Source organism: Polistes dominula, unplaced genomic scaffold, assembly GCF_049000335.1.
Source record: "Polistes dominula isolate Pdom_NZ unplaced genomic scaffold, Pdom_raw_medaka contig_33, whole genome shotgun sequence".
Classification (NCBI taxonomy): domain Eukaryota; kingdom Metazoa; phylum Arthropoda; class Insecta; order Hymenoptera; family Vespidae; genus Polistes; species Polistes dominula.
In genome coordinates, this window is record NW_028300998.1 from 4,431,581 (window position 1) to 4,448,339 (window position 16,759).

At 27.3% G+C, this 16,759-nt stretch overlaps 3 protein-coding genes across 15 annotated transcripts in view; 1 reads left to right on the top strand and 2 right to left on the bottom strand.

Annotated features, from left to right (window-relative positions):
* Eb1 (microtubule-associated protein RP/EB family member 1) lies at positions 1 to 8,232 on the bottom strand. 6 transcript variants are annotated; one of them, XR_016176928.1, is made up of 9 exons: positions 8,095 to 8,232; positions 7,870 to 8,008; positions 7,118 to 7,394; positions 5,126 to 5,360; positions 4,671 to 4,724; positions 4,015 to 4,103; positions 3,769 to 3,924; positions 3,415 to 3,537; positions 1 to 3,002 (listed from the first exon to the last, which is right to left on the bottom strand). XR_016176928.1 is itself a non-coding variant. In XM_015320769.2 (8 exons), exons 3-8 carry the CDS (start codon positions 7,382 to 7,384, stop codon positions 2,934 to 2,936), a joined length of 870 nt encoding a protein of 289 aa, XP_015176255.1. In that variant the 5' UTR covers positions 7,385 to 7,394; positions 7,870 to 8,008; positions 8,095 to 8,232; the 3' UTR covers positions 1 to 2,933. The 6 variants fall into 6 exon arrangements, 5 of the variants coding, with proteins under 5 accessions (XP_015176255.1, XP_015176301.1, XP_015176283.1 ...); XM_015320769.2 differs by lacking the exon at positions 3,415 to 3,537; XM_015320815.2 differs by lacking the exons at positions 3,415 to 3,537; positions 4,671 to 4,724.
* On the top strand, positions 8,177 to 13,812 carry Ir76b (Ionotropic receptor 76b). Of its 2 annotated transcripts, none has more exons than XM_089173566.1 (9): positions 8,177 to 8,310; positions 10,012 to 10,079; positions 10,194 to 10,370; positions 10,455 to 10,681; positions 10,911 to 11,020; positions 11,189 to 11,382; positions 11,492 to 11,597; positions 11,693 to 11,882; positions 12,003 to 13,812. In XM_089173566.1, the coding sequence occupies exons 2-9, from the start codon at positions 10,014 to 10,016 to the stop codon at positions 12,535 to 12,537; spliced, it is 1,605 nt and encodes a 534-aa protein (XP_089029692.1). In that variant the 5' UTR covers positions 8,177 to 8,310; positions 10,012 to 10,013; the 3' UTR covers positions 12,538 to 13,812. The 2 variants fall into 2 exon arrangements, with proteins under 2 accessions (XP_089029692.1, XP_015176369.1); XM_015320883.2 differs by lacking the exon at positions 8,177 to 8,310 and adding an exon at positions 9,003 to 9,369.
* Positions 13,497 to 16,759, bottom strand: part of Crag (DENN domain-containing protein Crag) — a 12,411-nt gene continuing 9,148 nt past the window's right edge. For 6 of the 7 annotated variants that reach the window (XM_015320862.2, XM_089173556.1, XM_015320844.2 and 3 more), the window contains 2 exons: positions 16,038 to 16,210; positions 13,497 to 15,886 (listed from right to left, as the gene is read on the bottom strand). In XM_015320862.2, coding sequence (XP_015176348.1) covers positions 15,750 to 15,886; positions 16,038 to 16,210 — 310 coding nt within the window. In that variant the 3' untranslated portion in view covers positions 13,497 to 15,749. Of the gene's footprint in view, positions 15,887 to 16,037; positions 16,211 to 16,285; positions 16,471 to 16,759 lie in introns of those variants that run through there. The other variant, XR_001475704.2, reaches the window with a different exon arrangement.

Below are 16,759 nucleotides of genomic sequence, written 5' to 3' on the forward strand. Positions count from 1 at the left end.
TTGTGTTAATTATTCGTTCATTTCTTACGAGTTATTTATTTCTTAATGTATCATCTACATAATATGAAGGTCATTTCATTTAATTTTCTTAAATTATGCGTATCTAATATTAGTAATAAAAAGTAAAAGATAACATATCAGTCATTGAAAATGATTTTCTTAAATCGAGGAAGGTAAGGGATATATAATCTCGTTTAACGGACTAGATATCTAAGAACTTGAACAATCCTCAAAAAATATATATATCCTAAATTTGAGAGATAAAGAAAAAGAGAGAGAGGGAAAGAAAGAAAGAGAAAGAGAAAGAGAGAGAGCTTACAAATTTATGAAATTATGAAAAAATTGATTGGATAAAATACCCTGCGGTAAATAATCGTGTTAATTAATTAATATATATCACGTAAATTTAACATTATTTTAAATGTTCTATTAAAAATATTTTTCACATATTCGCAATCCTAATGAATAATATTGATTTGTCGATATTTGTGAAATGTGCAAAAAGATGGATATGTCTTTGTATATTTGACATGAGAGTATCGATACATCATCGAGCTTCATATATTGTAAAGCGACTCTTTATCAATAGCAATACGATAAAGCACAATTTTTCTTTTTTTTTTCTCATTTTTTTTCCTTTTCAATAGAAAAATTGCAAACAAATTACGTGTAACAGCGCCCATATTAATTTTATTAAACGTTTATTACATCGTTGAATGCAGTTTCAAAGCACAACCGTGTTATTTAATAACTTTGTTGTACACATATACATATACGAACGAATAAGGCGCAAGCTGAAAAAACAAACTAAAGAATTATATCTTTTATTAAAAAAAAATTATTCAGAGCAAGTCGTACGTATAGTATTGATTGATTCTCTTTAATTGTACTTCGACAATATAGGCGAAACATTTCTTCAGTTCCTTTTTTTCTTCTTCTTCTTTTTTTTTTATTAAGACAATCGTTTAAAAATTATTGATGTCTTTTTAATCTTTTACATGGAATTTGTAACAAACCCAATTTCAGCCACTTCCTTTTCTCTCAATCCCCTTCGAAGATTGAATTTTAAATTTGCAAGAGCACACGTAATACACGATGCATACCATCATCATACACGCGTTTGATTAATCTTCCATGCTTTTCATCCTTTCATACATATTTTTGTTTTCTTCCACCTCCTAGTATTTTTTATCACACAACTTTATAAATTTATATCCTCAAGAAACATTGCGTATTATGTTACTTTTTTTTTTCGTTTCCTTTTTTCTTTTTATATATAGAGCTATTTCATAATAGCATTCAAAAAAGTAGTACATTCATTGTAATATTCAAAACCGCTTTGCGCGCAATTGAGAATTTTCCATAAGATTCGATTTAGCATTAATAATGAGTAATTTCCTTTTTTTTTCTTTTTTGTTTTTCCTTAATCACGTGCACTGCTCTAACAATAATTATTATCATACATACATTAATTGAAATAAATAAAACGGGTGAGTTGATAAACTCACATCTCTTGCAATCGATGGAAATTTGACACCAGAAGCGTTTAGCGAATTTTTCTATTAATATTATTATTTTAATTATTAATATCAATATTATTATTATTATTATTATTATTATTAGTAGTAGTAGTATTATTATTATCATCAAGATGAATAGTATATTGTCCAACGTGAGATCGTGTAAAACATGTTCGTCTCATTAATCTGACTTAGGTTAGTGAATCAAGAAAATGACTTAAAAGGACTGTTCAATTATTTTCAGAACGTTCGATATATATCAAATGTTATTAATAAAAGTATAGCATATAATAAGTTGTAAAGGGTAAATTTAATAATATGTAAATAGATATTTTTCAACCTAAGTATAGAGAATATGATATAAAAGAAGGTTTTTTCTTAAAAAACTTGCGACTAATTCTACGGTTTCGTTTGAAATTCTTTCATATTGAACTTTACTCTTATTTATGCGTATTGTGCCATCGCATCGTTAATGACGAAAGAATCACTAGGATATATTTCTTTTTTTTTAAATCTTGCACCACAAAATACTAAAACTTTCTTACATATATTCCAGTTATATTACAAAAATTAAAATCAACATCGCGATATAATTGGCGTAGAGCACTATCTCACATCAAAAAATGGACTTCAATCTTCATTTGAATTGCACGCGAAGTGATGCCTCAAGTGACATTATTAACATTTAACTGTTGATTAACAGCATAATATTCTAAAAATATAGACATTTGATAAAACAAAATATAGAAGCTTCGACGTTTATCGACACATATGTAGAGTGCAATTATAAACAGAAACGCACTTTGCACTTTACAGAGACAAAATAAACAATTAACATACTCGTTGCATCACAATTCAGGCTACTTTGTGAAATATAAATATTTATGAATTTCATTTAACTCAATAAAATATGATTATTATGATAAATCTCCAAAAACATGGCAGCCGGTATATAATGAAGAACTTATTGTGTATTGTATAATTTACTACTAATTATTTTATTTCCTACTTAATTATCACTTCCTTTTAATTTTTTTATAAACACAAACAACGTTGTTAAAAAGGAAATAATAATTAGAAGTAAATTATATACCAATCAATAAATTTGTTGTATGTGTTACTAGTTATTAAGAAGAACAGAAATACTGCAAGTATATAAAGGAAAAAAAGAAAACACGACAAGTACAAGTACTCTAGTGCACTATAGAAGTGTCGGGCCTTAATTCTCGTGCAAATCCTTATGAAACTCCGTAAACATTAGCAACAAAACTTACGCACAAATAATTGAACAACTATACAGAGTGACTTATTAATTATGCAAGGAGTACTGGTACTGGCTCGCAGATATAATAAACAGGGAGGATGCACTTGGATGATTTACTGTGTCCTTGTTTTTATGATAGTAAAAAAATGTTAATACTCTTCCTCATCGTCAGGGGCCAAACCATCTCCCTCTAATTCTTCCGGCGGTGCAAATCCATCCTAGACAATCAAACAATTTTTAGATACGACATTAATGTATAAAACATTTTTCATTAATAAATAAAACGATCGATTACAATTATCTATTCTATTAATACCAATATAAATAGTTTTATCAAATAGAATAGAATATTTTCTTGTTTGAATCCATAATACTAAAAGTACCAATCACTTGATTTATTTACAAAGTAATGCTATTTTAAAAAAATAAAGAGTATAATAGTATTCAATTATATTTAACTTTTAGTAAAATAATTCTCACAAAATATTTGATTTAGTATCCCCTTTCCAATTAACTATTAAAATGTCACTCCAATACGATCAATACACAATTCATTTTAATAATGATCACGGAGTCTTGACAAACAACGTACTACGGATTGAATAACACCTATAAATTTTGCAACATTACCTGTATTATAAAAGCCTATAATTTTATAATTTTGCCTTCATTAAGAGAATGACCTTCTATTAAAAATATAAATAAAAAATGATACTATGTCTGTTTGCTTTCTCCTTCGCCATATTCACAATCCTGAAATAATTTTGATACAAACAAAACTTTATATTAAAATTAAGTATTAAAAATAATGTTTGTCGGTTTGCTTGAAATTCCAACGTTATTAAAGATTTAGCATAAATAATATAATATAAAATAAATTAATAATTTGATTATTGCAAATGTGTACGTCGACTCTGATATTACATAAATAATTAATTTTTTAATAATATATAAATTGTCCAAAAAATTAAAATTTCAATTTACCTCTGTTGCATATAGAACGTCTAATATTTTTTGTATAATGGGAGGGTGATCACCATTCTCACAATCTTGACATATTACTTCTATGTCACGTAATTTTCCAAAGTAGAAATCTCTTTCTTTTTCTAAACCATCGATCGACATTTTGAGCTCCACAAGCTGCAAATAAAAACATATGATAAAATAATTATATCCTTAAATTTTATAGAATAAAGAATGAACAAATAGAATATTGATCAATTTCCGAACCTGTGCACTAAGCTCTTCTACTTTTTCGGAATCTCCACGATTTGCTGTTCCGGTCTTTTGTTGGGGGCGGAATGGTTGAGCTTTATTCACTAAATTAAAAACAAAAATTGTCAAAGTTAAAAATTTCCTATTAAAGAAATGTTTTTTAGTCAATGCTACTACTTTACTAATATAGCATACGTACTAAAATTAATTGTTAACAAATAAATTAATTTTCAAGTGATAATCAAAGTTCTTAATGTCAGGTATATTAATCATATATACGCATGCACATGCAAGAAATATAGCCATACAATAAACATTTCAATACATGCATTAATGTACATAAAAAATACAACGAGTTATATACAAAAATTTCAATAAATATTTGTCATTAATTAGTTTGATTAAAAAAGTTGAAACAGTTTATCAAAAACCAATCTTCATATCTTCTAAACATTATTTTTTTTAAATGTATCTTTTTTTTATGAGTATATTTTGTTAGAATGTAGTTAATAGAAAAAATTTGCATTAATTGTTAATTCTATAATGATGTCTTTTATCTTATACTATAGATTTTGTAAAAGAACTTTAAAGATTTTAAATTATTTCTTTATTATTTACAATAATAAAATATTATTACCAAAAGAAATAAAAATAATACAAAAAGTAATTACTAGGTTTGTTTAAAGGCTTCATAATAGGTGCCTGTACGGATTGAGTTCCATCACCTATGGGGAATTTTAAATTTGCATTATAAGACATAATAGACCAGCATCACATCATATAAGTACAACTGAAATATTTAACAGGTCATATGTATTCATATAAATGTAAAAACTATTTGTAAATAAAATTATTGAAATAAATATGTCAGAGTAATTAATGAAATAAATCATGTAAACTATAATGTGTCTTAATTAGAACATTTCTCTGAAAAATAATGTTACTTCTAAATATAATACAAGTATTAGAAATTAATACTAGGTTAATAAATAAATATTAATAATATAATTTTTCAATCTTCGCTTCTAATAACCATGTTTGCTATTACTTAATATCGTTTGTATTATGTGCAAAAATCGTTAAATTTCAATATTAGTCTTTATAAAGAAAAATTTGTATAATATACCAGTACGAGCGGTAGGTTTAGCTTGGTTTACTTCACGAGGTGTAGGACGCTTCACATTAGAGGAGCCACGTGGTGCAGTATTTCCACCACTACCCATAGCTTCACCTCCTCGCATAGCAAGGGCATCATAGGGTTCTGCTCCTGAGTAATTAGCATCAAAAAACTTCTTGAACCATTGTAAAAATTCAAAGTTGTCTTGGAACCTGCCTTTCACCAGCTTGTCAATTGGCACTATCTGCAAATAATTGGTAGAAGACATATGGAACAAAATAAAAAATTAACCCAAAATAATGTATCCTATATAAAATTAAAAGTAACACCGTAGTATAATGTTATTCTCTCTATTATTTTCATTAACTTTGAAAAGTTTAATTTATTTAAGTTCTATAATGATTTTTCTTTTGTATCTTTATATAAATAATATATTTAAAATAACTTATATATAAAACTTAAATAAAATGTGTACATTTCAAATTTGTCTATTAATCATTTTAAACGCACCGACTTAATTGTTATTATTTACACGTAATTAAAATTGTGAAATAAATATACATTATCTGAGAAAAATAATATTTCTATGTTTCTCAGCTGCAATCTTACAGATTTTGTTATAATTTTTTTATTATAATCGAAGATAAAATATTTATTTTTGAATAAAAATGTATATTCTTCATATTATTTAATACTTAGTACCACCTACTATATTCTTATGAGAGTAAATGATGTGTATTATTTTGGTCTTTTCATGTCTCCTAATACAAACAGTTGCCCCCTACTTAGAAGTATTTATAGACTGTTAAAAATAACAGCCTTGAAATTCTTCTGATACCACCACAATATAATTACAATTAAATGTAATTTACATTTAACAATACTCATTTTTATAACATATAATTTATTCATGGCATGCATAATTTATTATATTTTTTATAAACAATTTTTTATATAATGAATTGGAAGTATTAAAATATAGGACCAGGTGCCATAGTGAATAGTACATTTTTTAACAGGCATTGTTGTGCATTTGTTTATGGAATTATATACGATCAAATATGTATAAGCAAAGCAGAAATTCTACCCCTATACTATAATAGCGGCATGATTTACATAGCCAATTTTGAACTACTTTTAAAAGCAGCATGATGTATGAATGTTGCATATTTTCATATATTTTCTATATTTATGCTTTGCATTCTATATAAATATTGGAAATGTGTAAATAATTCTAATGAAGTGACAATTTGCAATAAATTAGTGGTCGTGCAATGATCTATATAAAAAGGCAACATTACAATGAAACTAATAAAGTACCCTGCTGTTGCCTTGAAGATATATTACGCTGTTGTGTATGTTTTTGTTGCATTTGTGGTTGCTTCGATTGAGGAGGTAGAGGTACCAATTGAGGATTTGATAGATTATGAGTTCCATCGACACCAGAACCAAGCGGTATACAACCACGAGCTTCATAGGCATCGTATTCACGACCATCATAATTTGCATCAAAAAATTTCTTGAACCATTGAAGAAATTCAAAATTATCTTGAAAGCGTCCCTTTATCAGCTTGTCCACTGGTATAACCTGAACCATCCCCATCACAATTTTATTGAACTTCTAAGCAAGCTAAATCATTGTACGATATAAATATTTATTTAGGGGTTGATTTTTTACTTTACAAAATACAAGAATATTAACTCATATTCTCTTTTTTCTTTTCTTTTTTCATTCTATAAATAGCTTTAAGCTTTCCATATACATTCCATTAACAGAATACTACTAAACGACTATGTCTTTGGTCGATAATAAGATTAATCCTATGCCTTTAAAAATCTTGAAAAGTAATTTCTTATAATGATTCCTTCGGTATAAATCTTCTCATTCTAAGAATACTATTCTTCGAATTATAATCTTATTTAAATCTAAACATTCCTATTTCTTTTTCTCAATTGGTGTGTCAATTTTAATCGTAGGAAAAAAAGAAATTGATAACTCACCTTATCGACGCTCATCTTTTTGAAACCACCTTGAAGAATTTTGAAATTCTGTATGTATTCATGTTCAAGATTAGTCCTGAACTTTACCCTCTTCAAAGGTACACTTCCAGGAAAGAGCATGTCCATGAATTGGCAATAAACAGCTCCTGTACATAATTCTTCAATTTTGGTGAACGATGATTGCAGACAATCATTAACCCATGCCAACATGTCATGACGACTTAGATTATCTGTGGTCACATTTGTTGCATACACATTTACAGCCATTTTGTTATCTCTGTAAACACGTACCAATAATAAAATACAATAACATTATGAGAGATATATTAAGCTTATACGCATACATTAAATAAAACATTAATCATATTGAATATATCAAAGTAGGTCATATATGCATACAAAATTAAGAAAAATGTACGTATATCGTTCTTAAATTTATTTCCTTTCAATGAAAAAAGAAGGATTTATTAGGTTTGTGCTAAAAAAAAGTAAAAAGTAAAAAGAAAAAAGAAAAAAGAAAAAAAGAACATTTAAAAAAGAAAGAAAAAAGGAAGAAATAAAAAGCTGGATAAGGACATTCCAGTCTTTCTATAAAACACTTGCGGTCGACATATTTCTTATCAACGTGCTACAGATGTCAAATTATGAATTTTATTTTCGAAATAAATCACTTTGCCGCTTATTCAAGACGGAATACATACTGGCATAAAAAAATCTTTGTAAAATCTAATTAACACGATGGAATAACTTACCGCGGTAGTAACACGTTAAGACCAGCCGGGAGTGGTTCGCGCACTTAGATGACTGATGTGCACTAGATTGTTCAAACGGAAACACAACGGATTCTTCTAACGGTTTCTCTAGAAAGGACCGTCCACTGAATTATCTTTGCTGCAATAAATTAAAAATTATCTAAATAAGATAAGAATTTGCTTGTACATTTTGATCATACTCAAATGGATATTCAATAATCTTACACCAGAAGTTGTGGAAAACTTCATGAAACATACGCCAACAACAATTTATAGTTTATGTCAAAAAAATAAAAGAACGAACAAAGGAGAATGTCGGTACTTATCGTCCAATCAGATCTTTCCTTTTAATCGTAACCGTCGTCAAGCACGTTCAAAAACTAAATCTTGAGGCGCTCCCTCAAAGACTCTTTTCATGAAAACTATTTTTATATTAACAAGGTAACAAAAATACAAATCGTTCTTACGAATTGTTTAACAAACGTGCTGTAGAAATACTTTATCATTTACGAATAAATAATATTTTTATCTTAATTTTGACTAATTAAAAATTATCGTTCATTATATATGCGGCATAACGTTGAACTAAAAATCTGACATCTGTAGGCAGATTATTAAACTACTACTAAGTAAATATAATGTAATATACATGCATCCTTTCCTTATAATCGATCATAATATTACAATAAAAATATCATTTACATTTTTACATAGCAAAATGTAAAAAGTATATTTTTAATTATCTACGAATTAAAATTTTATTGTAGTATTAAAACAAGTCGCTTTCTGGTAGACATTTTAAAGATTCGCCAGTTTTATTGAAATATTCAAATTGAATAAACGCGGTAAACGAGTCTTTTATTTAAAAAAATAAGAACTATACAATAGGAATGTACTTATTTATATAGAAAATAATCTATTATTTAATTTAAATAATCGTTCTTTTCTTCTTTTATTAACATTTTTTCGAAAGGTCGATTGCGATTAGATCAATTTTATATTAAAAAAAAGAAAAAAGAAAGAAGAAAATAGAAACATTATGATTTAATAAGAAAAATAAATTCTACTGAATAATGTAGTATCTTTATTATAAAAGTGAATTCTCGTAGAAATAAACGTTGATGTTATCTAGTAGAAATGTCCTTGAAAATTCTCAACAGATACATAAAGAGGATCGTCATTTTTAACACATTTACCGTTGTGTGACGTAGGACATATACTCACACTTCTAAACAAAGTGTTACTATGTCCCACGTTTAGGTCTAAATGTATGAAAAGTCGTAAAAAGATCGATTCTTTTGAGTGCTTGGTAACATCATATCACGTTATGTCTAAACAAAAATTCATTTAGAGCATCAAGCTTAGACGGAACACATACGCAACTACAACGCAATGTAGTTTCATCGAGTGTCAACATGAATAATTGTCATTATTTTTTATTTGCCATAATTATACACATTTCTTTTTACATTAGAGAATCTTCGGAAACAACTGAACAAGGTATTTTTTATCTATAAATACAAATTAAATATATCTTCGTATAATGTATAGAATGTACGAGCATTAAGGGGCACCAATAGTGTGAAATATTGATTGATTTTTTTTTTTTGCATATTTCAATAGTCTATATTTTTAAAAGTAATATACTAAAATTTCAAATGCATATCTCAAATAATTTTTTAGTTATAGCCATCTAATATTTCTTGATTTATAATGATAAAATCTTAAACTTTAAACGCGTTTTTCTCGAAACTATATTTTTCAAATTTGTTGCAGTTATAATTCGAAGAAAAATCATCCGATCGATTTGATTCTTATTGCAGCTTCTTTTATATATATTTCTGCATGCCATGAATCTCCAGTTTTTCGATCGAATAAAAAATGAAATTTTGGTAGATCAAACATTATCCAATTTTCGCACGATATTTGGAACTTTTTTTAAAACTCCGCCATTTTATTAAATTTCGATTTTTTGTTTCGACTGAGGTCCTCTTAAAACGCTAAATATCTTCATAACGTAAAAAAATGTTTTTAATTTTAATTATATTATCTACGAATAAAAAAATTCCATTTTTTGATCCAAATTTGTACGAACTATTAGAAATAAAAGAAAATAAATCAATTAATATTAATTATTTTTAGATATGCTGGATTTTGAAAATAAAAAAAAGGCGGCAATCCCTTCAGTTTTGAAAGTTTCTTCGTGGAACGTAAGTTTTATTAACAAGATATTTTCTTACTCTCTCTTTGACCAAATTATTACGTATTAAAATCGATATATAATACTTTCATAAATATATTCAAGATCCTAATTATATATTCAGGATATGCCGTTTTCCGGAATAATTCAAAAAAATGGCCAATGGGTAGGAACAGGATACGCATTTTATATTCTCGATCTTCTGAGTGATAAATTGAATTTCACTTACACTGTTATACCACCAAAGGGACAAATATTCGGAAATAAGAATAGAGGAATTATAAGCATGCTGTATAAAAACGTAAGAATTTTTATATGTTCTTCATCATAAAAAAAATAATAAATATTGTTTTTAATTACAAATTTTTTTGTTTTCTTTTAACAGGAAGTAGACATGATCGCTGCATTCGTACCCGTATTAGAAGATCTACGTAAATATTGTTTATTCAGCACGACATTAGACGTGTTCGAATTAACAGCAATGATGAAAAGACCTGAAGAATCTGCAACTAGTTCTGGTCTTCTAGCACCATTTGACAATACCGTTTGGTTTTGTGTTCTTACAGCTGTATTAGTTGTAGGCCCGATAATTTATTTGTTTTCTTTGATTAGGTTTGTAAAGAAATGAAAAAATCAAATTTTTTTTAACATTCTATTTTTTCATTAAATGAGAGCAATAGTTTGCATATATATTGGTGAATATTTTCATGCGTTGTCTATTTGTACTAAAACATTTTCGATTATTGTCTAATAGTACAACTTTCGATCGAAATATTTATATATATATATATATAGGAAAAAATGATTTATTGAAAAATCAATAAGAATAATTTTAATGTAGGTTGAAACTTTGGAAAGGTACGGAAGGGGAAAATTACAATTTACCATCTTGTATGTGGTTTGTCTACAGTGCGTTACTTAAACAAGGATCAACGATCATCGCTCAAACAGGTATATTGCATGTATATATATATACTATTAATATGGTTCATATTGAAAGAACTTAAACTTTACATAATTTGTTTACATGTACGTTATTCATACGCTCGTGTATATATTTCAATATATACATATATGTTAATATATCAGTAATATAGTTAAATGAAATTATTATTTTAGATTCAACAAGGATGCTCTTTGCTACTTGGTGGATTTTTATATTAATTCTTACTTCATTTTATACCGCTAATTTGACAGCATTCCTTACAAAGCCACAATTTACATTACCAATTAACAATATAAAAGATATAGTGAACAAAGGATACAAATGGGTCACTTTTAAAGGACGTGTGATAGATTATCTCTTATCTCAGGTTTAATATTCTCCAATATAATTAATATTCAGTTTTTAATTGTACCATTTTCGTACTAAAGTACTATTCGTAATAGTTGTACATTTAACGATCGTTTCATTACTTTCAGCCTTATATAAATGAATTAACATTGTTAAACCAAACCACATTTCAAGGAGAATATATCACGATGTACAATGAGCCAGCAAGTTACATATTTGATACTGTTGAAAATAGTATGTACATTTTTCCTAATTAATTATAGAATGAGATTAGAGATGAACATTAAATTGATCAAATATATTCTTTGTTAATGTTAATTATTATATAGAAAAACTTTATCTCGGAGAACGTCACTATTTTCGAAAGTTATTATTTGAGGATTATATAAATAAAACTCGTGAAGGTTTGGAGCACAACAAACGTTGTACTTATGTCATCATGCCTGGAAGTATTCTTTCAAGAAATCGGGCATTTGCTTTCCCTTTAAATTCGACTATCGTGGATGACATTAATATGGTGTAAGATTATCTATTTATTATTAACATTGCAAAACCTTTCGTAAACCTTAGTTCGTGAGAACTCTTTATGATAATGCCAAATACTCAAAATGTTAAGAGATATTTACTATACTCTTGCAGATTATCTTCTCTCATAGAATCCGGTTTAATCAAACATAAGAAAAAAAGTGATCTTCCGTTGGCTAATGTTTGTCCAGTGGATCTTCAATCAACGGAAAGACAACTTCGAAACGCCGATTTATATTTGACTTATGAAGTTATTGCAGCTGGATATATTATTGCGATGATAGTTTTCATCATAGAATTAATTATTAAATATATTAATTATTGCAAGAATAAGAAAAATGCGAGGCAATCGTCTAAGATTCCAAAACAAACTATTAAGTACCAAGAAAATTCTGAACAATCTTTATCGGCATCGCGATTACCTTTATACGATACTACTAATAATAATTATTGGAGGAATAATAACTTTAGTTTAATTAAAAGAAGTCCACCACCATTATATCATCATAATGAAGGGAATACATCTTTTTTGGGTAAACGACATAACATTAATGGACGTAATTATTACATAGTCGTAGATAGAAGCGGTAGTCAGAGACTAATTCCTATTAGGACGCCATCAGCATTTTTGTTTCAATATACTGCATAATATATATTATGTATATATACATGTACATAATATAATATAATTTTTTAATTGTGTCTAGAGTTAATGAGATAGACGTACAATAATTTCTATTTTTTTCATTTTTCTTTTTTTTTAATATCATCTAATATATTATACAAAAAGTATACGAAGGAATGACGTCAATATAACTCTTCTACGCAGTATATATATATATACACATTTATGTATGTATATAATTACAAGGCACATGTGTTATTTCGTTATTTCTGCTTTTGAAACTGTGAATGTATATATGTCTATATATCTGTTGTCTCTATCTGTGGAACGTACTGTTTATTATTAAATAAACATAATTTATATTGCATATATATATATATACATATATATTTGATTATCTTCTTTTTTAAAAGATTGAAGAACGAGAAATGATTTTTATATATATTGAAAAGAAAATAGTTTAGGAACTCCGGTACTACGCATACTAAATATAATATTAATCACAATTAATTCTTTATTCTCTTTTGCACTACACATAAAAAAGGAAAAGAAACGTAGAATTTATAAAATTCTCACTTCAATCAGAGATCGTTCTTCAAATCATCTAAGATGCTTATATTTAGTATAATAAATATTGTGAATAACAAACGAACTGATGATAGAACTTAACATATATATATATATTTTTTGTATTTTTTTTTTGTATTTTTTTTTATACGAATTTATTTGCAATCTGTTCATTCTGTATACGATTATATATCCTTCTCGAGTATTTATTATTATAACTTACGCGCTCGCGCGTGATGCTCAGATAAAATACTGTATCAAATGTTCTCTACTAAAAATTCATATACATATATTCTTTACAAACAGTATTCTCCTTTATATTTTTTGCATTGCTAAGTAAATAATGCATTTTAGTACCATTATTGCTTTGTACATACATTAAGGAAAATGAAAGGTCATAGTGCATACTCGTCCTGTTAAGTTTAAAGGCGGTATATTATCGAAAATAGTTACAGTTTTTTATATATATATATATGGCTTCATCAACATTTGGTTGATAATAATTCATATAGATACAGGATGGACCGTTTTTATAAAACATGAGGAATTATTTTATTAAAATAATATGAGAAGTTAAAATTATATCGATGTGAGAAAGTTCATATAAATATATATCTTTAAGATACACAATAAAAATAAAAAATAAAAACACAGAGAAAGATAGAGAGATAGATAGAAAGAGAGAGAGAGAGAGAGAGAGAGAGAGAGAGAGAGAAATAAAAAGAGAGAAAATTACTAATAACTACATACTTTCTTCACGTCTCAAAATACACTATGCTTTAATCGTGATTAATTTTCCACGGAACGATTACGATCGAATGTTTATTATTTGTTCGTATATACACAATATTTTATTAAATAGTTTAATAGTTTAATTGAAAACGAGCCAGTCCTGTATTGCACAATATTGCCAAAGAAATCCATCGTTAATACGCATATCTATTATGGTGCATATACAAGGCTATACACATGCACATTCTTCTGTTCATGTTCTTATTTTGTATACATGCAAATTTTACATAACGAATCATTTCATGTGTCGCAAGATCGATCAGTATACATGCGCTTTTATATACAAGTACTTATATGCACATGCAATTGGCAAGCATTCCATTTCATTATAAAATCGGACTGCGCAATAACTTTAATATTCTGCGCGCGATATAGCGCAATTAATAAAAATACTAAATATTACTGTCGAATAAATTTAATTTGTATCAATCGTCAATTGTATTTACAATTAAGACACGCGATTTTTATGCCACATTTACTAAACGGACGATATTGTTTTTGTAAAATATGTCGAGATATCGACTTTTTATGGATTTACTATATATGTCATTTGTTAATGTGTTTATAAGTATGTATGCTTATACGTGTGAGCGCGCGTGCAATATTACATCTATTTATTTATTTTAAGTTTTTATTTATTTATTTGTTTGTTTGTTTGTTTTTTGTTTGTTCAGTATTCGAGGTAAAATGTACATGGCATAAAAAATTGAAAGCACAAGAGAAAATAGGCAGGAGAAGATATTCTATAAGAGATATTCTATAATAATATTATTCATTGTTGCGAGTTTCTTTTTTTACCATAAGGAAACACAAAATGCATCGATGCATACGTGCTTTGATAAACATACATGTCATAAGGACAACCTTCATTCATTCATCATGTGGCAATCCTTCTTCCTGCTATTTTATACAAAGTAATCTAAAATTCTAGCTCGTTATTTCTAATCGCTCCGTTAGATCTTTCATTATTTTAAATAGAGCTTATAGATTCAATATCCCCTCACATTAAGTAATACCATCGCTCTAAATCCACATATTTGATTCCAAAACTACGTATTTAAGATCATATATGCTATTAACCAGATATTGGCCAAAATTTACATATTGCTAGTTAATATTATAACCTCCAGAAAGTGTACGATACATAAAACCAATACTTACATTGTGTTTTTGGTCGTACAAATGTATGCTTGTTCTATCTAAGAGTATAGGAAAATATATTACCAGCTCATATAAGTTAAATATTCAATTTCACAAACATCGTGTTTTTCTTTTTCGATGTAAAAGAAGCAAACACTTTTGTAGTCTAGATAGTAAAGTTCCACTTTGAACGTAGAAACGTAATAATTTATGTAAAACGAACTGAAATAATAAATTTCGTCAAATATCTGAAAAAATACAATGACGTTTTATTTTGCTGTTTATAAATTTTTTGGTATTTAGCATTTTCCTATATTATACTCTTAGATTTAACGATGCATATGCATAGTTAGATTTTCATTGCATATGATTGAAAAAATAATTTTAATAATTGATTGAAAACGGAAATAACATACATTAGACGCATATGTATCATTTTGAAAAAATCCTAAGTCATTAAATGTGTTGACATGTTACTTTTTGGCCCGCACGCACAACGAATAATAAAAATCAGTAGAATAAAACCAACTATTATTTTTGTTAAAATAATGTAACAACATTTTTGTGGTTCATTATGATCTTTGTCACAATTGTTGTCACGATATTAGAAATATTTGCGTGCATTGTACATTCAATCTTATAGATTTGATCTAAAGTCTAATCCATTAAACTTTATCCCAAAATTTGTCACGAGTATCTTGTGGTTAACGTAATACCCATTGCGTTCAATAATTTTTTTAAACGATTAATTGTTTAAAATAATGTCTACAATATAGTGACATTAGGGACGGAGGGGCATCCTGCTTATGAAGTAGATGTTCTTCGTTTTCTGTTAATCGTTCTAAAGCAGAAGCGTACTGTTTATCGAAAACTCCTGAAAATTATAATTCATCAATTAAATGATTATATCAATGTAGTAAAACGAACATATAAATCTAACATAATAATTTAAACAATTAAATATATATATAAAACATATGCTATATAGGCATGCCTAGTCTAATTTTATCTTGAAAAAATTCTACCTTGGTGAATATTTCCTCCACCCACAGCAATAAATGCCAGAAACAAAATATCTCTATAAATAGAAAATGGAGCTTCTTCTTCGGATTGATTTTTACTTCTTTCTAAGGCCACCTTTTTAATAGGTTCTGTCAAGTCATTGCAACGTACGTATGATATTATCGTTTGCATTAATCTGAAAGTGTCAAGTTAATTAAAACTATAAACTATCTTTCTCGATAATCCATTTTACAGCATTGAATAATATTACCTTAAACTACGAGTTACGACTTATTAGACAGAAAATTTCAATTTTGCGAACATAAGAAAAATATTCTAGCATAATTTTATATTCCTTCAAATAAATTGATGCCAAAGAGTTAGTATAGAATCCCAGTTTGGATACATGGACGTCTGCAGGTGTTGAATGCATAAACCAAGCAGATACAGCCTCTCCTGTAATCGCAAAAATTCTAATCTTTTATTAAATATTTTTATATGTAACACACTTTACTGTGCAAATAATTTAGATTTATAACAATATAACTTTTACTTTAACTGATTTTCAAGGTACATTCCTACAGACGCCCATGCTGCTACAATAACAAGAAATGATGTGCACAAGTTCACGTGCCTATCTGATAATTAATTTTACATAATGTGATATGGATTATATACCAAGAGCATAAATTATGTTTTTCTAAGCAGTACAAATATTAATGTCATGCATTATTACTTTCCCTCA